At 51.9% G+C, this 19,046-nt stretch overlaps 10 protein-coding genes across 10 annotated transcripts; 4 read left to right on the top strand and 6 right to left on the bottom strand.

Moving 5' to 3' along the window:
• Positions 1-46: 46 nt before the first annotated feature.
• BDV17DRAFT_292262 (glycoside hydrolase family 18 protein) lies at positions 47-1,704 on the bottom strand (the record flags this gene model as incomplete). Its single annotated transcript, XM_073762334.1, has 4 exons — positions 47-1,199; positions 1,256-1,397; positions 1,454-1,516; positions 1,596-1,704. The coding sequence occupies 4 exons, from the start codon at positions 1,702-1,704 to the stop codon at positions 47-49; spliced, it is 1,467 nt and encodes a 488-aa protein (XP_073614608.1).
• Positions 1,705-2,354: 650 nt separating this feature from the next.
• Positions 2,355-4,687, bottom strand: BDV17DRAFT_265789 (glutamate--tRNA ligase GUS1). The gene is made up of 2 exons (XM_073758196.1): positions 4,393-4,687; positions 2,355-4,345 (listed from the first exon to the last, which is right to left on the bottom strand). The coding sequence occupies exons 1-2, from the start codon at positions 4,648-4,650 to the stop codon at positions 2,468-2,470; spliced, it is 2,136 nt and encodes a 711-aa protein (XP_073614607.1). The 5' UTR covers positions 4,651-4,687; the 3' UTR covers positions 2,355-2,467.
• Positions 4,688-4,856: 169 nt separating this feature from the next.
• On the top strand, positions 4,857-5,899 carry BDV17DRAFT_292260 (mitochondrial 54S ribosomal protein uL1m; the record flags this gene model as incomplete). Its single annotated transcript, XM_073762333.1, has 3 exons — positions 4,857-5,143; positions 5,196-5,760; positions 5,807-5,899. 3 exons carry the CDS (start codon positions 4,857-4,859, stop codon positions 5,897-5,899), a joined length of 945 nt encoding a protein of 314 aa, XP_073614606.1.
• Positions 5,900-5,905: 6 nt separating this feature from the next.
• On the bottom strand, positions 5,906-7,068 carry BDV17DRAFT_117339 (COG2 family protein). The gene is made up of 2 exons (XM_073753959.1): positions 6,945-7,068; positions 5,906-6,867 (listed from the first exon to the last, which is right to left on the bottom strand). Exons 1-2 carry the CDS (start codon positions 6,957-6,959, stop codon positions 6,016-6,018), a joined length of 867 nt encoding a protein of 288 aa, XP_073614605.1. The 5' UTR covers positions 6,960-7,068; the 3' UTR covers positions 5,906-6,015.
• A 164-nt stretch (positions 7,069-7,232) lies between these two features.
• Positions 7,233-8,899, top strand: BDV17DRAFT_265786 (uncharacterized protein). The gene has a single exon (XM_073758195.1). It carries the CDS (start codon positions 7,550-7,552, stop codon positions 8,741-8,743), a length of 1,194 nt encoding a protein of 397 aa, XP_073614604.1. The 5' UTR covers positions 7,233-7,549; the 3' UTR covers positions 8,744-8,899.
• Positions 8,900-8,985: 86 nt separating this feature from the next.
• BDV17DRAFT_282419 (P-loop containing nucleoside triphosphate hydrolase protein) lies at positions 8,986-11,702 on the bottom strand (the record flags this gene model as incomplete). Its single annotated transcript, XM_073760197.1, has 5 exons — positions 8,986-9,096; positions 9,130-9,981; positions 10,506-11,211; positions 11,259-11,587; positions 11,634-11,702. The coding sequence occupies 5 exons, from the start codon at positions 11,700-11,702 to the stop codon at positions 8,986-8,988; spliced, it is 2,067 nt and encodes a 688-aa protein (XP_073614603.1).
• Positions 11,703-11,999: 297 nt separating this feature from the next.
• Positions 12,000-13,007, top strand: BDV17DRAFT_265782 (TOM13-domain-containing protein). Its single transcript, XM_073758194.1, has 2 exons — positions 12,000-12,604; positions 12,666-13,007. Exons 1-2 carry the CDS (start codon positions 12,323-12,325, stop codon positions 12,717-12,719), a joined length of 336 nt encoding a protein of 111 aa, XP_073614602.1. The 5' UTR covers positions 12,000-12,322; the 3' UTR covers positions 12,720-13,007.
• Positions 13,008-13,136: 129 nt separating this feature from the next.
• On the top strand, positions 13,137-14,840 carry BDV17DRAFT_265780 (membrane insertase OXA1). The gene is made up of 3 exons (XM_073758193.1): positions 13,137-13,224; positions 13,273-14,007; positions 14,075-14,840. The coding sequence occupies exons 1-3, from the start codon at positions 13,150-13,152 to the stop codon at positions 14,738-14,740; spliced, it is 1,476 nt and encodes a 491-aa protein (XP_073614601.1). The 5' UTR covers positions 13,137-13,149; the 3' UTR covers positions 14,741-14,840.
• Positions 14,841-15,558: 718 nt separating this feature from the next.
• On the bottom strand, positions 15,559-16,059 carry BDV17DRAFT_292254 (uncharacterized protein; the record flags this gene model as incomplete). The annotated part of the gene is made up of 1 exon (XM_073762332.1): positions 15,559-16,059. The coding sequence occupies one exon, from the start codon at positions 16,057-16,059 to the stop codon at positions 15,559-15,561; it is 501 nt and encodes a 166-aa protein (XP_073614600.1).
• A 1,017-nt stretch (positions 16,060-17,076) lies between these two features.
• On the bottom strand, positions 17,077-18,363 carry BDV17DRAFT_117291 (uncharacterized protein). Its single transcript, XM_073753958.1, has 2 exons — positions 18,332-18,363; positions 17,077-18,255 (listed from the first exon to the last, which is right to left on the bottom strand). The coding sequence occupies exon 2, from the start codon at positions 18,161-18,163 to the stop codon at positions 17,255-17,257; it is 909 nt and encodes a 302-aa protein (XP_073614599.1). The 5' UTR covers positions 18,164-18,255; positions 18,332-18,363; the 3' UTR covers positions 17,077-17,254.
• Between the last annotated feature and the right edge of the window lie 683 nt (positions 18,364-19,046).

The following is a 19,046-nucleotide window of genomic DNA, read 5'->3' as shown; positions in this document are numbered from 1 at the left end:
CGGACGGGATTCCGTGAGTGCCCTGTGCCCAGCCTGGCAGCGCAGATCAAATCTGAATCCAGTCCAGATCGTCGCCCAAATCCAGACCGAGGTCACCGAGCGAAGGAAGAAGGTTCAAGGGCCGATCCTGATCGTCACCCTGATCTTGGTTCTGCTGCTGCTCTCCCGTGCTTTCTCCCAGTGGTTGGCCTTGCGGAGCTGCTGCCTGCGGCGTGACTTCGTTCTGCGTCTGCTCTGCAGAGGTGGCGGATGGTGCAGGACCTAACTGGTCCTGGCCCTGTGGTCCTTGCTGCTGCTGTTGATCCTGCCGGGGACTCGCTGGAGCTGCAGGCGGTGAGGTAGGAGCTGGAGATGCAGATGCAGATGCAGGCTCTTCCTCCTCTTCTTCCTCCAGCTGCACCTCTGCCGTTGGTTCTGGTTTCGGCACAGGCGAGGAAGAAGGCAAAGGTCCCTTCTCGTCCTGCGGCGAATGCTGGTCGGCGGCCTTCCCAAGCGCACTGTTCACGCCGTCCAGGAAGCCCTGGTTACCGTAGGCCTGCGTCACATCCCACATCATGACCCCGCCAAAGCTCTCAAAGCCCTTGCTGTACGCAATCACAGGCTCCAGCGAACTAATGGATAGGTACCCTGTGCTTGCCGCACCCGTGTTCGCAGGTACACCTAGGAGCACACGCACATTCTTGTTCTTGCTCTCGGTCAGAGCCCACTTGTCCCAGGTGTCGAAGTTGAAGTTACTCTGGGCCGCAACGCGACCGGTCTTGATTGTCCGAGCTGCTGTAAATGCATTGACACCACAGAAGTTGTTGTAGAATTGCACGAAGACCGCGTCGATAGCTGCTGAGGCCTCTGTGTTCAGAATGTCCTTGTCCGCGGCATCGGGGAAGGGACACTGCGGCGCCGCGGTGAGGTAGTATTTCTTGCTTGTATCGCTGTCTGCAAGGGTTCGGAGCCGCTTCGCGAACTCGCCCATGTTCGTCACGGCCGCTTCGAAGTCGAAGTCGAAGCCGTCGATCACAGCCTTTCCAAATGGTCGGTGCACGCTGCTGCTGCCGCCTTTGTCGGGCCCGAAGGTAGCCCACAGCAGGTCAGCACCAGCGTCGGCATCGGTTGCTGAACTGAAGCCACCTTCGCTGTAGGTTGCGCCGCCAATTGAGAGAAGGATTGTCTTGCCTTTCGACTGGCATGTTGGTATGTCCTCGCTGTAGAAGTTAGTTCTCTGTTCTGGGTTGGGTTATGTGTAGGAAGCGAGACATACCCAATCTCAGGACAATTCTTCAGGTTTGTTCCAGGGAAAGTCTCGCATTTCTCAGACGAAGTTGCAAAGTTCACTTCTGGCGCGCCTCCCAGTCCATTGATAGTCGTTAGGAAGGCGAGTACTATGACACCTATGTTCGGATCTATAGCCCACCGTCAGCATATAGTCAATCAAGAAATAAGAGACGGATATCCTCACCATCGCAATAGTACCCTAATCGCTGCTGTGCCAGATTTCCAGTTCCCCGAAATGAATTTTGTCCTGGATTTAGTCAGTTCTGTTCATTTTACCACGTCCAAGTATCGGAACGGATATCAATGAAATGCATGGATATGCTCACCCCAGTAAACCACAACATTAGAATTCGACGACAAATCAAGTCCAGCGTATGCCGTCTTCAGCACAGTCAGACCAGCAACAAGGCTGAGAATCTTCTGAACGAAAGCCATTTTCCCTTCTCTTTCTTTCTTCTATACAAGCCTGTACCTATACTCCGCGGCGACACAATCAACCTACTTACCTTACCTTAACCGAACCGAGACAGCGGCCAAGACCGAGAGGGCAATAGAATTCTGCGGCGAGCAAATCATCATGGACCAATTCGCCATCTTTAAACCAGCCTCTTGAGTCTCACATACCGGAGACATCGTTTGTTTTGGTTCCGCTGACTTGTGTTGTCATTCCTGTCAAGGTTAGTAGGTGTAGAGCATTCTTAGGGCAGGGCAGGGCAGCTGTCAGTTTGTCAGCTTACACAGCCGCTCTAACTCGCTTAAGTTTCTCGGCGTGGACAGAGGGCTACATTGAATGTTGGGTTTTGATGGTTTCTGGCTATGGGCGGTTTCGATTGGCGGGTTGGTGTTGGTAAGCATTCCAGCATGCAAACATCTATCCCTGGCTTTGGGACTTCTACACCGGTGGTTGTTGTGTGGAATTTTTGTGGTATGTCGCCTTTGGTGAGGGGTCGAGATGAGATGAGGATGGAGAGCACGACTGTTGTTGAAGAAGATGGATGGGAGGATGTTGGCGTGCGGGATGAGAAGTTGGCATCTAGACTACGATAGCATCCTTCCAATGAAGCACGCCGAGAGTACGTTCAGCAGGGGAAATAGTCCGTAAACTTCAGGTATATTCTATTTTAGTCTGAATGTTTCTCAAATACATATTCGTCTACTCATCCATTTCGTAAGCCATTACCATCGTAAGACTCGCTATCTATTTACCAGTTTTGCCGGAGGGGATGTTGAACAGGACAGCAGGCTTGCCAGGAGAGGAAACCTTGTCGAGACGGTAGTATCCCTTACGCTCAAACTGGATAATGTCACCTTCCTTGAGGAAAGCAACGTTGCTGTCTGCCACGGCATCCTCGCGGAACTCGGTCTTAGGGTTCAGGACGTCTTCGAGTTTGTCTTCCTCGCCCATAGAGTCCTTGTTGAGGAGGTAGTCAAAGTCAACCAGCTCAACATCGACCAGGTCCTGGTCCGCAGACAACCAGGTGACCTTCTTCTCGGTCTTCTTGAAGTCACCCTGTTCGTTGAGGTCCAGCTCTAGCTCGGTAACAACACCAGAGACATCGGTGACAATCTTGCGAACGAAAGCATTTCCCCAAGCCATGATGGTAATTTCCTCATCCTGCTTGAAGCTCTTGGCGTCCTCCTGGTCGAAGAGGATCGAGCTGCTGAAGGTTACCTTCTTTGTACCGACTTCGGGGTTCTTATTGTGCTTTGGCTTGTCCTGAGTGAATGGTGCAGCGGGTCCACCCTTGAGGGTTGCCTTGACGAGGTTCTTCTTGAGGACAGCGGTGTGGCGGGGAGCAACCGGGTCGATGTACTTCTTGTTGGTCGCCCAGAAGATAGTCCAGTCAAGGTTGACAATGTTCCTGCTAGGGCCCTGCTTGAGGATGAACTCACGCAGAGCAGGAATGGTCATGCCGCGACGTCTGATACCACGGATGGTGGGGAAACGAGGGTCTGACCAGCCGTCAACGACACCCTCATTAACGAGCTTCGTAAGCTTTCTCTTAGAAAGCAGCGTGCGGATGAAGTTCATGCGGGCAAAGTCCCAGATCTGGACATTGCGAAGCTTGAGCGTATCCAAGAACCACTGGTACTGAGGGTTGCGGTCACGGTACTCAATAGTTCTGAGAGCGTGGGTAACGCCCTCGATGGAGTCAATGATCGGACAGCAGAAGTCGTAGGTAGGGTAGGCCTTGTATGCGGTCCCTGTTCGGTGGTGAGGGGCAGGGTTGCAGCGGTAAATGACGGGGTCACGCATGGCCTTGTTGGGGTTATCAACAGACATCTTGGCCCGGAGACACCAGCGGGTACCCTCCTCAGTACCCTTCGCCATCTCTTCGAAACGAGCCAGGTTATCCTCCACGGAGGCATCGCGGCGCTTGCTGGGCTCTCCCTTCATTCTTTGGTCGCGCATGGTCTCCTGGTCGGTGTCGTCTGCGTAGGCATTTCCATCCTTGATGATCTGGATAGCGTACTGGTGCAGCTCCTTGAAGTAGTCACTGCTATAACTCGTCCTATCGGGCTTGATGCCCATGAGAGCCAGATCCTCGAGAATTGCATCTTGGAATTCCTGCTTCTCGTTCGAAGGGTTGGTGTCGTCGAAGCGGACCAAGAGGGTGCCCTTGTACTTTTCGTGAGCAAAGTAGTCATTGAGAAGAGCAGCCTTGGCGTGACCGATGTGAAGGTAGCCAGAAGGCTCAGGAGGGAATCGAGTGACGACTCCCTTGTCCGTGTTGAGAAGGGCAATATCGTAGCTAGCACCTTCCTTGGCCTTGGCAACCTTCTTCTCTTTTGCGGACGCGTTCAGGGACTCCAGAGCGGCGAGAGCCCATGGGCAAAGCTCCTCCAGGAAGTTGAACCAGCGAGTCAAGTTCACCAATGTCCCTTTGCGAATGGCACCGATGGCAACGCGGTTGCCTCGGAGAGCACCCCAGATGGCAATGTCGGCGGTGGAGAGAGCATACCCGACCACAAACGAGCGCAGAATGAGGTGGTTGTTGAGCTGCTGAAGCTTAGGGTCGATGGACTTGAAGTCGAGCGCGGTGAGAGCCTCGAGTTCGGCAAGCCAGTCATTCTCCTAGAGCTTGTCAGTTTGGCCAAGAAAGCATGCGGGGAGTGACTTACCAGCTTCTCCTCTTTGCTGTTCAAGAAGGGGAAAGTGGCACGCAGTTCCTCCAGGGCCTTTGCACCATAAACAGGACCATTAGCACCGACGAACTCAACAATGGCCTTGTCGCCGCGCTCGAGGCTTGCGGCGTCCTCATAGTTGACGGCGATGATCGGGGTGGGTCGGGCTTCGTTGACAGAAGTTGCGACGAGGAGAATAGGCAGCAAAGCAGCTTGGTTGGCCTTTGTAGCCAGTGTCAGCTGGAACTGAGACATTCTGAATGAATCCTCAGAAAGATATGGCAGAATTGAGTAGTGACAATTCTCCAGAGTTGATGGCGGGGCTTGTATGGGGTGACTCAAAAAAAGTCCCGGCCGGAAGCACATTTCTCCGCCCGTCTCCGGCCAGCGCAAAGCTTCGGCGGAAAACAATTGTTGGCAGAGAGCAAAGTGCAAGCACGCTTCCAATCTGGGCCCAGACCATGTCCTCGCTCAGTTCGCTAATGCCCTCAGGGGCAAAGACAACGCTGTCAACAATATGTCGACCTTCCCTTCGACAAGGACCTTTGGCGGTTCCCGCTCTCTCGAGTTATCAGCAGGTTCGGACAAAGGTCAAGGGAGCCTCGGTGAACAAGATGCAGATAGCGAGGAGGCAGCGGGACAAGGCTGTCAATACTCTCCGGAAGTCTAAGCAAAAGAAGGGACCTAAAGACTATGTGCAGACGGATCTGAAAAACATTGAGCAGTTCTCACTCTGCGATGCTATGAGGTAAAATGCGACGGGCTCAATACTTGCGATTCTATCTAACAATCGATGACAGATATCTCCGAGCATTTGAAGTCGGTCGGAATACAGAAGTTACCAAATACGAAGTTCACATTCGACTGAAGAGCCGGAAAGATGGTCCCGTTATTCGCAACATGCTCCGATTTCCTCACTCCGTCCAGACCGAATCGCGAATCTGCGTTATTTGTCCCCCCGACTCAAAACATGCGAAAGATGCCCTTGCCGCAGGAGCCGTCCTCGTGGGAGAGCAGGAGATCTTCGATATCATAAAGAGTGGCAGAATCGAGTTTGATCGATGTCTTGCCCATCCGGACAGTGTCGACGCGATGAACAAGGCCGGATTGGGTAGAATCCTCGGTCCCAGGGGCTTGATGCCGAGTACGAAGTTCGGTACAGTTGTTGAGGATGTCGCCAACCGTGTGGAGATGCTTCGCGGAGGTTTGGTTTACAGGGAGCGTGATGCAGTGATCCGTGTTCCTATCGGGCAGCTGGGATTTTCCCCAGAGCAACTACGGGACAACCTTCGTACCATCATCGATCAGGTGAAGAAGGATGCCGCCGGCCTCCAAGACCGAATCACAAAGGATATCTACGAAGTGGTGAGTTCCCATCGGGCTGACATTGTTTGTTACTGATCGATTGCAGGTTTTGAGCTCAACCAACGGCCCTGGATTCAGTCTCACTGGTGATTTCAAGTCCAACAAGTCTGTGGACTCCGCCGTTTTGACCGGTGTGTAAATTACTATCGTCTCTATTGTATAGAATATGTTTTATTAGGGGATACGGTGTATTATAATGGTAATGGTTCAAGCATATACTCTCAACGCCGGCGCTATGCAATACCAACCACAAATTTATATAGTCAATTCTTTCAGGGCGGACACGGCACTCGTATCCTCTCCCATGAGCTTGTATAGACGCAAAACGGCCAGCGTTTTGGTGTCTCGCTTCTCTCCCGCCTGTTTCGCTTGTTCAAGCGCCTTCTTCAAATCCAGGAGCAATGCAGAACGAATCTTCAACATGCGCTGCTCTTGCGCGAGTAAGAACGGATGATCCTCTCCGATCCGCGTCGATAGCCTCGTCAGGTAGACATATTTCTGCAGATGATGATCGAGTCGCTTAATCGAGAGGCTTCGACCCTCATCCTCGTCCTCCGTGTCCTCCTCATCTTCGCTCTCCAGGAAGTCCGACTCTGAGTCAGACTCCTCAGACTTGTCCTGCGCGGCTTGCTCTCCAATCATTAATCTCTTCTCCAGCTCCTCGACTCGATCCGCGAAATCCAACAGCGCACGGCCGATATTTACGTTTGCTCTTAGCTTCTTCTTCTCATTCAGTAGTCCCTCAACCTCACGCTGCCTTGCCTCGACCTTATCCCGGATTGACTGGACGTCCCGTTGAAACGCAAGCAGCCCGACGCGAACCTGCTCGACTTTCTCCTCTCCTCCGTGCAGCGCAGTCCCGAGCGACAGAAAATCCTGGTAATTCTCGTTGACGAGGTCTAGTAATTCGCGGCTGAGCAATTGGTCTAGTTCGCGCAGTTCCTGACGTAGGTCTTCGAGGCTTTGGTGCCGATTGGTTAGGGAGGAGAGGTAGGTCGCTGGGTTGAAGTCTAGAGAGAGGAAGGAGGCGCGGGACAGAGGTTCGGGGAATGGGAGGCCAGACGTGTCATCGCCCAAATCGGATGCTGACTCGTCAGAGTCGCCAAACTGAAGGATTCATGATGAGGTCAGTTTGCCGTTGTTGGAGGCCAATCGGCAGAGCAGGGACAATTGGGCTTGCATACACGAAAATTGTTCATGTTGGCGGTCGTCAGCTAGGCGTCAGCAGGTTGTTGATCGAGCGACGGCGGCGATGGGAGCTGCATGCGAACTGGTGGGCTTGCAAAGTGTCGGTATGGTTGTCGGAGGGGAATTGCGGAGTTCAAAGGTAGGAGTCGCGGTCTGGATGCGCTAGCAAGATCAAGATCCATAGCACCAGAATGTTTGCGGAGTAATCCTACAGAAGTACCTGAGTAATATGAACTGGCCTACAGAGTACTTCTCCGCCAGCTCATCTCCCCTTCTCTTCCTATTCCTGTCTTCTGCATCCTCCCGCCATCAATCAGGTGTCACTGGCAAGCCGTTATGTTTATCCGCGCATGCCAGCCTGTCCGACTCCGCTGTGTGCCTCCATGCAATGCGCCCTACGTGTCTGTGGTCTGACAGTCTTTCTACCTGAAAAGCGGGGTTTCTAAGACCGCCGTGGCCGTTGTCGTGTCCCCGTTGTTTCGTACCCTGCGTCACCAGGAAGCTGGAGACGCCCTCGTCTGGAGCTACAGACGCAACCACTGCCGTATTCTGGTAGTGACTGGCTGCCTTGTCGACATTCGCTCGTCTGTATGCAATAAGGATGGATCAGACGCCGTCCGACAGGCTGTCCTCCCACCTTGATGCCTCCCCGCGCCAGAGGTGGTCGCAGCCCTCTTCTTCGTTCTCCCACGCCGTCGAGCCTACAGCTAGCTCCTCCCAACAGGCAAACCCCTGCCGCTATGACCTTGCTCTAGGTGACTCTACTCGTGCTTATCGCACCTCTGCGTTACGCCATCTCAACGGTAATTCTAAGCCCTTGTCCTGGAAGACGCGCCAAGCAGCCAACAATACATCCGGCAGTGGCAAGTCTTCGAGCTTAGCTTCACAGCCTGTTCTTGTCAGGTCTTATTCGGGGGATCCTGATGATAACTCTGGCTCATTCAAGATGCCTACACGGCGGTCGTTTCTCTTTTCCGGGATCTCCTCAAACTCGAATGTCCAACGGCGGGAACAACCCCAGCTACCCTCTGACGAGGAGTTCAGTATCGACGGCATCCTGAGGGCTATAGAGCCGAACATTCGCAGCACGCTCGACTCGATCGGAGAAATCTGCGGTCGTAGCAAGCTCAGTCTAGCCAACGAGTATGGCAGTCACATTGCGCCTCTCGGCGAGATTCGTGCGCCGCCTGGTGGCCTTTTACCCGTTGAAGAGGCCGACTCTGTCCCCGAGAGATTCTCCAGCGACAATGTAGTCATCTATGACGATGACAATGCAGACGGCCGGGACCCCACCTTCTCAAACTATACCTTCTTCGATACCCTGCTTCCTCCTATTTATGCTCCTTCGCATGCTGTCCATGCGAGTGATAGCGATTCACCTAATCAACAACTCAACAACGAGCACCTGGACCCTCTCCCTAGCCCTACAACGCGGGAATTTGCGTCCAAGCCAAAATCCGGCGGGCGGGCTCTCCTAGGGAAAGCTGAACCAGGAGACGACGACAGAGTACAAGATATTCTCACGCCAGCCCTTGTCTCTGAGGTCCTCCTTGACGCCCAAGCAAACGGTCACTTGAAGCCTGAGCATGTCTCCGCCCAGCTACCGCAATCAGTCGTAGACGCGGACATGCCAGGCCAATGGACAGACCCTAACAGGCCGTCCGATGTGCAATCGCTCTTCCGCTGGCTGAAGCAAGCTGCTTGGAGCGATGGCTATGATTCGGGGCAGCAGACCGCTGAAAGCCGGCTGAGAGCTATGCTTGAGCGGCAGAGCGTTCATGAGCAGACGGCTTAATGATTATGAACATGATACATACATACTCGATTTCTAAACAATATACCCCAACGGGCACAATGTGTTAATTTGTGGTGATGAACATAAATCGCCTATTCTTGCTGATACGTGCTTGTTCTGTCCTGTCTTTAGCGACCATGAGCGTTCTTATTGAGATCTAGAAACGATATTTCTCTCTAGCTAATGTATCCCTGAATGCAATGCTATGTATAAACTATCAGAACCAACTTTTGTAAATGTCATCAGCCCTCAATCTCCCCAATTAATGTCTTTGCAACCCCCTCAAACCGCCCATACGACCAACACTCCCTATACCGCTCCACCAACGGTCTCTCATCCAGCGCTTCTTCCACCTCCATCCTATCCGCATCCCCAGACCCATCCACCTTCTCATCCTCATCATCCTCACTCCCCTCATCATGACGATTCCTCCCCTCAACCAGCGCCCCAAATTGCACATCAACCGGCACTTTCCCGAGGAACCGAACCCCCATCTCCCTAGCCATAACCTCCCCACCTCCACTCGAGAAGAGATTACTCACCTCCCCACAACAGGGACACGTATAACCCGACATATTCTCAATAACCCCAAGCGCAGGGATATTCGTCTTGACGCAGAAATTCACCTCTTTCCGCACGTCCGACGTCGCGATCGCTTGCGGGGTCGTTACGAGGACGGCGCCTGTAAGGCGCGGTAGCGATTGCGGACCCGTAGATGTAGACGCCTGGTCCGTCATCGCGAGCTTCAACAACTCCTCCGCTAACGCGATATGCTCGTCGCTTGTGCCCGGCGGCGTATCGACGAGCAAGTAGTCCGTCTCGCCCCAGTATACGTCCGTAAGGAACTGCCTTATCATAGCTGTTTTCTTTGGGCCGCGCCAGATTACGGCGTCGCCGCGGTCGCGGAGGAGGAAGCCTAGTGACATGCAGTGGAGGCTTCCTCTTCGCTCTCCCTGTTCACTGCTGGGGCTTTCGTTTTCTGTTTGTGTTCCATTTGCGGCTGCGGTGGCATCGCTCGATGAGGAGGGGAGTTGAGACCGAGAGTCATGTACAGGAACAGGAATCCAACCGTTCGGCGACTGCGTGATCTTTGCGCCCTCGAGGCCAACAAGGCGCGGGATGGACGGGCCTGTGAGGTCTATGTCGAGGATTCCGACGGATTTGCCTTGCAGCGAAAGGGCGAGGGCTAGTTGGAGGGTGACGGAGGATTTGCCGACGCCGCCTTTGCCGGAGAGGATCTGGGGTCATTGCTTGTTAGTCTGGATGGTCTATCATGGTGTAGTGAATGCTTTGCAGCCTGTGCTTGTCCAGCATGGAGGAGCGATTCCATTGTTATCGATAAGGCGTGGAGGGGTTGGAAATATTTTCTCGCCAGCGCTTTTCTTCTGAGCGGTATTGATTGAATTGGCTAGCACATACCAGGATAATATTCTTGACACCTTCTAGAGGCATTTTTCCGGGATTTGGAGGCTAGGTTGGTGTAGAGAGGGAATGGGTATAAAAGTTGGGGAAGCCGATCTCGGGTTTGGACTTCGAAGTTCTGCGTCATTCCGCGGAGCTGCTTATCAATCGGAGATCATCAACGAAACTACTACTGATAATTCCATGATAGTGATACGGCATGATTCTTGTTCTTATATCGTCACTATCTGATAGGCTATTCATAATTTGTCCAGCGCAAATCAGAAGATGCTAGTAGCTGGTTGTAGAACGCTCCTCTAGTAGGAATGCGCTGCCGTATCTTTTATGTCCATTTTTGTACTACCACTCCTCCCCGCTTAAATTCCGCCAGATCACCCAGCACGGCGGCCTTGTCGGTGAGCTCTTTGCTAGGAAATGTCGTCAACAGCACCCAGGAGCGGCTCTGGCTCTGGGGGCTAGCAGCCGACACGAAATCATAGACATCCCCGATCGTATGGGTCGTGTTGAACCGGGAGGTGAGGCGAGTTCCGTCCCCTAGACGGACTTGCAGTGTAACAGCAGGTTGAGATTCATCAACATTCGTCTTGGGAGGCTCAGGACTGGATTGCGGAGCAGGTGTCGGTTCAGAGGCGACAGAGGTCCTGACACCGGGTGTTGGGCTTCCCAATCGCTGTCCCTGACCCGCGAATGGCTTGTACTTAGGCTTAGGCCTAACGTAGTTCTCATCGTGCTGCTTGATTTCGACATCCACATCCTGACCATGTTGTGCGTTCATGATTGAAAGCGGTGCGCGGCCCTGTCGGATGCTGTTGAGGATCTCGGAGTTCTGAGGGTCGTCGGACCGATATAGGTCACCGTCATCCACGGAGAAACCATCAACCCAGAAGTGTAGCGTCCTGCGCACGCGTCTGGGAACTTGCGGCTGAGCAGGTGCACTTGGGGCCTCTATTACTCTGCTCGGTGTGTCTTCACCACCTAATGTGCGGGCAGAACCCGTGAAGTTGTCCCGTCTCGGTTCGTTATCATCGGATGCGGGGAGCTGAGTCCTGCAAGCAGTTAGGATATGTGTAATCGGAATATCAGAAATACGCGCCTTCTAGCCTTTTCGATAATCTTCTTCTTAAGGTCGTCTGGGTTTTGTACGGCTAACCCGGACTTCTCGCCTCCGGCAAAGAAATCCTGGTTCACATCGTCGTCGTCGTCGGAACTATCCCCCGCACCAGTTGTAAGATCGCCCAGTGTTGCAAATTTCTTTGAAGGTTGTCTGCGAGATGAGGAGGATTCTCTGGGCGTAGATGATGAGGATTTGGCAACGGGTCGACCTGCTGGCTCGGCCGAACCCGCGGTCTCATCCTGCTCTGCAAAGAATTCGGTGACTGCGGCTTCAAGGTCCCAGCCGTTGGTTGCTAGATATCCTTGCGCCTGGCGCGAGTTAGTAATGCCTCAATATTGAGTCAGAACTACCTACTTCATCAGGGCGCGCTCTGGTCATGGCGCAGAACTGCGAAACGACCTCATCGTGTTCGGCGGGGTTCATGATGTATTACAAGACAGAGTCTAGCAATTGATTGAGTACACTGGGGTTCAGCTTTGAGGGTGAGTTATGTTAAGGAACAAGGTAAGCTGAGATGGGGCCTTTTGAACGAGGGGAGCTGTTAGTGTCAAGTTCATTCAAATGTTGATGTTCTTTGTAATTCCAGCCTCATCGACAAAGAACAGCAACCAAGCAACAGTACGTCACTGCTGCCTATTGGTCATCCGGAGTGAAGATATTCCGTGCTGCCTCAGGAATAAACCAACCACAACCCGTATAGATTCATAACAACTTGTCGCCCTTAGACAAGAAATGAAGGGGGAAAATTATTCAACTTGAAACTTACCAGAGACAGACTGTGAAATGCAATAAAGCTCCAACAAAGTGATCTTTGTCAAGGTGGTTTGGGATCCTCTGAAGTACTCGCTTATCTAATCCCTCCATGCCCGTGCAGATCATCACCACTCGTCTCATGAGCTTGTTCAAGGTTCAAGCATAACGAGTACGACTGTCTTAACTCTGCACAGCTTCCACCATACTCCATAGCTGAAATACGCTCTGCTATACCGTCGGCTAAACTCCCTCGCGAACGCTCACCCGCCGTCTTCTCCATTCCTGCAACCATGGCTTCGAACGAGGCCTCCATCTCCAATTCGACCCCGGCGCTATACGAGTCCGGTTTAACGATCCCCTCCGACTCAGAAAACTACGAGGCGAACCATGACTCCGGCTCAACCTCTTCAGATTCTCCTTTGATCCTTTACAAGCCTTCGGTGACGGTTTGGAGCATTGTCCGCGGTGCGGCAATCAACCTTATTCTCCCTTTCGTGAACGGCCTGATGCTGGGATTCGGTGAGCTATTTGCGCATGAAGCAGCGTTCAGGCTGGGATGGTCTGGAACAAAGGTATATTTCTGTGTGCCAAAAATGAACAAATTGGGGCATAAACTGATTGCGTCTGCTCTAGATATTCCCTACCTATCGGCGGTCTCGGCCCGTAGCTGCTGGCCTCGGATTATAGAGACTCAGCGGAGTATATTTTTCAGACGTGGTGGGAAAGTGTCAACTGACCACGAAAATGGAGGAGTAATAGACGGCTACAATGATTTCAAGCATGATATTCTCAGATTTGCTCTTAAGTCTGCTCATGGGATGCACCTGGCGTGATATTTGCATGTATATACATAGACCCAAGCAGGCAGCAAGCAATTGGCTTGATGGCGTTCGGCGAGCAAAATCGACATATCCTAAATCAAGACTTCAACTCCACTTGAAAGTGCAGCGAAGTAGACAGAAAGCAATATTGTTTTCCGGGTTATACTGATTTGCGCGAATGCCGGTTATCGTCCGCCGACCGCCCGGCAGAATCACGGTCTTGGCAAAAAAGTGCTTCTCATCATTGTCCGCAATTCGCTTTGCCCATCCCCGACGTTCGATTGCCAACCGTCATAATGCTGGCAGGCCCTGGTTTGAAAGGGCGCATTGCCCAGCAGCAATTCGCTGCTTTTGCACAGTCGAGCCGATCGGTTTGTCTCGACTCCATGGCGTCCAAAATTCTGTGCTAATCCTAGCAGATGTCCTCGTTTCGACCGCAGACTTCAAGATTTCCCGTACAGCAAGGCCGGATCCTCGGCGGAAATACAACATGGAGGGCTTCGGTACCCTCAATCGCTTTTGCCGGCGCTCGCTTCAATTCGACCTCCTCACCGACTCCCGGTACATTCGTACCCGAAACTCCGCAATCGACTGAATGGGATCTTTCGCAGGTGGATATCACTAATATCCCAGAGCACATTGGATACTTGAAAGACTTGGGTCTCGATTATGGCTGGGGCCCGTCGGCCATGATGGAATTCTTGATCGAACATATTCACATATACAGTGGCCTGCCCTGGCTGGGGAGTATCATTGCAACAGGACTCATCGTCCGTTCCGCCCTGCTGCCGTTCTTTTTCCGCTCTGTTAATAGCACTACCAAGCTTGCCAACACCAGTCACATTACAGCACCTATCAAGGAAGAAATGTTCGCTGCAAATAAGGCTGGAAACTTGATAGAAGCTCAACGGAAAAGGGCGGAGTGGAGTCAGAAGAACAGGGATCTGGGTATCAAGACCGAAGATATGTTTATCCCCATGCTACTGCAGATACCTCTTGGTTACGGCTGCTATCGTACTATCAACGGCATGTCTCACTTGCCTGTCCCGGGACTGGCCAGTGAGCATTTTGCCTGGATCACCGACCTAACAGTTTGCGACCCATACTTCATCATCCCCATTGCGACGTCGCTTTTCCTACATCTGAGTCTTCGGGTACGTGGATCTTCTTCTTGCGCATAATTCACGTTCGTCTCGCTAAGATAAGTGATCGCCCATCTAGAAAGGAGGCGAGTTTGGCAATATGAATCAAGCCTCGCAGACGGTGCGGAAGGCCCTCATGTATGGTCTGCCCTTTTTCCAGTTCATTTTCTTTGGCTTCATGCCGGCCGCGCTTCAACTGTACTTCCTCACCACCACCATATTTGCCCTGGGCCAGACATACGCGCTGAGCAGCAACGCCTTCCGTAAAATGGTCGGCATCGAGACTATCATACGCTTCAACCAAACACCAGCCTCGACCTCTGGTGGCCCCGATGCAAGCAGAGCCCTCCGCATGATCACCGAAGCGATGGAACGCGAAAACGCCAAGATCAAGGAGGCGACCAAGAACGTCCCCGGAGCTGGCACCGGCGACGGGCAGCAGATCAGCTTCATCGACCGCGCCATCAACAACATCAAGGATACCGGTAAATCAATCAGCAAGGAGGCACAGGAAAAGATGCAGGAAATGAGCGGTAAAGGACCGGCGAAGAACGCCGACGGCACCCTCGCTGAACCGCCCCGGCTCAGCGAAAAAGACCGCAAGCTAGCAGAAAGCTACGAGAAGCGCCGCAAGGAAGAGGAGGAGTGGAAGCGGGAAGAGCGCAACCATGCGCGTCGGGGGGCGTATATGAAGCAGATGGAGCAGCAGAGGGAGAAGGCCAAATCGTCCTTCAGGAACCGGTGATTGATTGTATGACAAGAAACTTGTCTCATAATCTGGTCATTGTATTATAGCAGTTTCAGGTCTATTCGGAATTTGTTTTAGTAATAGAGACATCTCTATCTCACTCCGTTTTCTCAACCGCGCTATAGCCTTTTCACGTCAACGGTACCTCTTCTTGTCTAGCCTGTAAATTATGACTGGGCTCTGGGATATGAGGAAAATTTCTAGACGTGCAAGCATACTACTACCACGGCGACTACTAAGCCGACCATGGTCGTCCAGATATAGGGCTTTGTAGTAAAATACACATCTACCAGAGAGAAGTTTGCACCATCCACTGTAGAACAGTGCATCTACCTTACGGTATACCGCTCCTCAGCTCGACTCCCTGCTCAGAGGACTACAGTAAGTTTTGATGGTCCCGTTGTCCAGGGTTGTGGATGGGGTTGGAATCCAGTTGGAGGACTACGTATGCTCGAAAAACAGATATAATCTGGGATGTTATATCCCAACGAGCGCGGGAAGATGTAGTTGGATGTCTCGAATACAATCTGTGGGCAAAACTGCGGACTGCCGCCGGAGTTATATGTTGCTGTCCTAACTGCCCCAAGTATATCAAACACACTTCGACATCAAACGCCGACTCCCAAATTTCGATGATACGAACTAATTCAAGAAAAAAGCAAGCCAAGAATAAACGCAGGAGCAGCAGCGTAACTGTCTATCGACTGGCTCACATGGATGCATTGAAGTTAGGTACGTGACTAAACAACTATGGCCTGCTGCTGCAAGCAACCCCCTCAGGTAGATAGAGTAATTGTCCCGTTTTCTGAGTGAGCTCAATCCTTCATATGATCCACAAGCTTTCTAAACTCGACAAGGTATTCCGAAATAATGGATCCAGGGGTCTCACTCGCATGTTCTTCAAATGATACAGTCTGTAATAAGGCATCTCCGAACTGCTTGACTTTGCTAAAAGGATCGAGGTAGCAGTGCAAAAGATTATCCGCCGATATGTTCTTTGTTTCGATTTCGGTGATAAGTATCTGGATCCCATCGAGCTCTTGCTGAAGTCTCGCGCCAGTAAATCGCACACGTTCGAAAACTGCTTTGCGCTCGAGTTCCTTGTCATTAATGCGGCCTGTTGCTTGTTTTACAGCAGACATAGAGTCCTGGGCTGCTTTCTTGGTCGGCGGGGATTCTTCCTGCATCGTGTCTGATTGTCGTTTGCGTTTGGGTGAAGGTTCTTGGGGTGTGTCTGGTTCAGAAGAAGTTGGGCTCCCCAACAACTGCAGAACTGGATTCTCATCTGGAATCCAGAAGTCGCTAATTCCAGGCATAGTTGCGTTGATTGAAGTGATGCTATCGATCGATAAACGTCGATATACTTCGGTGCACGTCTCAAGCCTTCGTCAGGGAGAAATCCGCCTGACCGTATGGTGATGTCTAGAGGCAAGTAGCGATGTTGAGGTACTCTAAAGCTGCAATGGCCGGGAAAGCTGGAGTAAAATAGATGGCGAGTTGGAGAGGTTTGGGCATGCACGAGGCAGGCAGAGATAGACGAGGTTTGGTGATGTTGTCAGAAGCTGAAGGAGGCTATTGTATCCGCTTGAGAAGGGGAATTTGTGTTGTTGGAAGCTGATAGATACCCGTAAGGATGTCGGCATATTAGTTAGGTAAGGCTAAAGGCCAAAGGTAGAAGCGGAAGGGTGAGGCAGAGGAGAGGAAGAGAAGAAAAGGATCAAAGAGATGAGGAGGCAGTGACGAGGAAGAAGAGATGGTAGTTAGGAAGAAGAGGAGGGAGTGACGAGGAGACGGAGGGTGGGTGAGCGGTGCTGATAGCGAGCTGAGGATCAGATAGATCTATAGATGTAGAGTGAGGTTGGATTGAGCGAAGAGTATAAGTGGTTGACTGAAGGAGTTGAGGAATTACAAGATATAGTCCATGGACTGCTGTAGACTATTTTCATGAGGAGGGCACGTCTCTCTGAAGTCTTGAATTCTGATTCTACTTTTCAAGAGCTGCTGCTAAACACATTGTACTCTACAATCTGTCCGATTCCCCCAAATTACATCAATGAATCGCAAAGATCTCCCAAACCTAGCTCCAAGTATGTTGAAGAAAGGAGGAAAGCAAGCTATCCACAAGCGGCTTGACGAGCCAACGCAACCCAGCTGAATTCATGGCACCTCAAAGCCCATATCCTTTCAGCAAGCTCTCAACTCCCTCCTCATCGAGCCCACCAATCTCATTCTCCAACAAACCCTTAACAACCTCACGCGCACTCTCAACGGGCTTTGCACTGCGGATCTCTGCAGCCGCATCCTCTATGCACTTGATTCCAAACTTCATTTTATTCATGCAATTCTGGAAGCCGATCATCAGTTCATTGTCACTAATGACGCCAGAAAAGCTCTTGAGCCAGTCGTTCAAGCGTTTGGCCGCATCTTCGAGGTTTGAGACGATCTCGACGTTTTGAATCTCGGTTGCTTTGGCGTGCTTTGCGATGGATTGGAAGGCGGATTCGGTGTCATCTAGGGCGTTGTTGGTGCGTTGTTTCTTGCCTGCGCGTGGCTGGACTGACGAGACCGAGGGGTCTTGGTTTTCCTCGAAATCGTCCGTGGAGCGCTTGAGGGTTGAGGCCGCGGGCTGAGACTCAATCTCCGTCCCCATCTTGGTCTCGATTGAAACCTCGTGCTGAGCCTCGGGTTGGGCTCTGGTGTTTCACTTAGAAGCTCTACATTGTTCTTATCCTGGGACTGGTCTTGGACCGAGGCCTGATTCTCAGTATCAACCTCAGTCTCGACCTCGGATTCCCCCTCGGTTTGCACCTCGATTCTAACTGCAGCGGCCGGTGCAGTATTGGCAGGCTCAGTGGCGGTGGCTTCGGATTCAGCATTTCTGACTTCTGGTGTGTCCTTCGGAGTGGCCGGCTGATCGCTTGTCCGAATCTGTTCTGAACCACTGACTTCTTTGACGGGCTGGTCCTTGGTGGTGCTGATGGTAATAACCGGAGCGCTGGGACTAGTCGCGCCCATGTCCTTTGGAGAGCGGGGCAGAGACTGAGTGACAGCCTGATCGTCACCTTTAGCGAGGGTAGTAGCCGGAGTGCCAGGCTCGTTCTGTTCGGTTGAAACTTTCAGAGTTGGAGCAGGGGCAGGTGCGGGTGCAGGTGCCCGGGTGTTGTTCTGAGCTTGACTTTCATCACCCGGTGCAGTCACTGCCTTTGCATTCGAGTCATCGCCATTGCCCTCAATGGCGCTTGTGGTCTCTGTCTTGATATCATCGGTTGCTCCCATGACTTGAACTTCCACATCCGATGGCTTAATCTGGTCCTGATGTTGACCCTCACCTTCGCCATCGACCTTAACCTGGACATTATCGTCATCGCCCGCTGCCGTAGTAGCTGGGTCATTGATAACTGCGTCTATGTCCATTTTCATGACCGTAACTGGGGAACTGAGCTCAGAATCGTTGTGCTTCCGACATGATCGTTGTTCGTGGAGAGTTGACTAGAAGCGAAACCGCTGGGTCTCTAGCTCTAGCTATTAGCATACTTATTTTTGAAGACGTAGATATGCTCCAATCGCACAGTAAGGAATTGAACTGACCTCTATGTTCAGCTTTCCGATGAATGAACCATCGACTATACCCAAAATCAGAGCGGACCATGAAGGGTAGAGGGACGTCGAGAGAGGACAACAGGATAGACAAGTAGAAACAAAGAGAAGACAAGAGAAGCGAAGCCTGGGAAAGAAAACAAGCCCGTCAGGACGTGTTTGTTTTGTGTGAGCAGAAATCCGCCTTGTGCGTGCAATACATTGTGAATTGGAGACTTGAGCGTGAAGACTGAGGAACGACCGGGGCCGTAACGCGAGACACCCCAGTAGGGCAATGGAGCAAACAGTCGACGGCGGGGTCCGTTTGCCAGGACTTAGATGGACTTTGATGACGGGACAGCTCGAGTTTGTGGTTGCCTAGTCTGAGATATAGATTTGATCTTTTGCAGTGCACTGATGTATTTTGTGTAGATTTTGTATACTCTGCATGTAATGCCCTGGTTGGTGCTCGGTCTATTAAGGTTCCCCGGGCCATGTGGTATGCCTGCCTCAAAGTCTAAGTCAGTATATACAGTCTGCCAATATTATTGATAGGAATCGGACCTGTTGCCCACAAACTTACTGCATGCTGAATACGTGGTCTAAGCGTCATCAACACCGGAAGTCAATTCCGTGAAGAAAGTTAAAAAGCCCATCTGAAGTGTAATCATAGCTATGTTCATTGTCCCTTTTGTACATTAATAGAATAATAAAGGTAGGTAGGGTG

The sequence above is a fragment of the Aspergillus undulatus genome (assembly GCF_047715775.1).
Source record: "Aspergillus undulatus strain CBS 261.88 unplaced genomic scaffold BDV17scaffold_31, whole genome shotgun sequence".
Lineage (NCBI taxonomy): Eukaryota > Fungi > Ascomycota > Eurotiomycetes > Eurotiales > Aspergillaceae > Aspergillus > Aspergillus undulatus.
This window is presented reverse-complemented; position numbering and strand designations above follow the sequence as displayed.

Excerpts from the sequence above, each read along its gene's own strand:
- BDV17DRAFT_265789 (XM_073758196.1), bottom strand. The coding sequence starts at position 4,650 with ATGTCTCAGTTCCAGCTGACACTGGCTACAAAGGCCAACCAAGCTGCT. Across the intron at positions 4,346-4,392 it reads ACAGCAAAGAGGAGAAGCTG|GAGAATGACTGGCTTGCCGA; the intron begins GTAAGTCACTCC and ends GACAAGCTCTAG.
- BDV17DRAFT_265786 (XM_073758195.1), top strand. The coding sequence starts at position 7,550 with ATGGATCAGACGCCGTCCGACAGGCTGTCCTCCCACCTTGATGCCTCC.
- BDV17DRAFT_265782 (XM_073758194.1), top strand. The coding sequence starts at position 12,323 with ATGGCTTCGAACGAGGCCTCCATCTCCAATTCGACCCCGGCGCTATAC. Across the intron at positions 12,605-12,665 it reads TGGGATGGTCTGGAACAAAG|ATATTCCCTACCTATCGGCG; the intron begins GTATATTTCTGT and ends CGTCTGCTCTAG.
- BDV17DRAFT_265780 (XM_073758193.1), top strand. The coding sequence starts at position 13,150 with ATGCTGGCAGGCCCTGGTTTGAAAGGGCGCATTGCCCAGCAGCAATTC. Across the intron at positions 13,225-13,272 it reads TTGCACAGTCGAGCCGATCG|ATGTCCTCGTTTCGACCGCA; the intron begins GTTTGTCTCGAC and ends TAATCCTAGCAG. Across the intron at positions 14,008-14,074 it reads TCCTACATCTGAGTCTTCGG|AAAGGAGGCGAGTTTGGCAA; the intron begins GTACGTGGATCT and ends TCGCCCATCTAG.
- BDV17DRAFT_117291 (XM_073753958.1), bottom strand. The coding sequence starts at position 18,163 with ATGAAAATGGACATAGACGCAGTTATCAATGACCCAGCTACTACGGCA.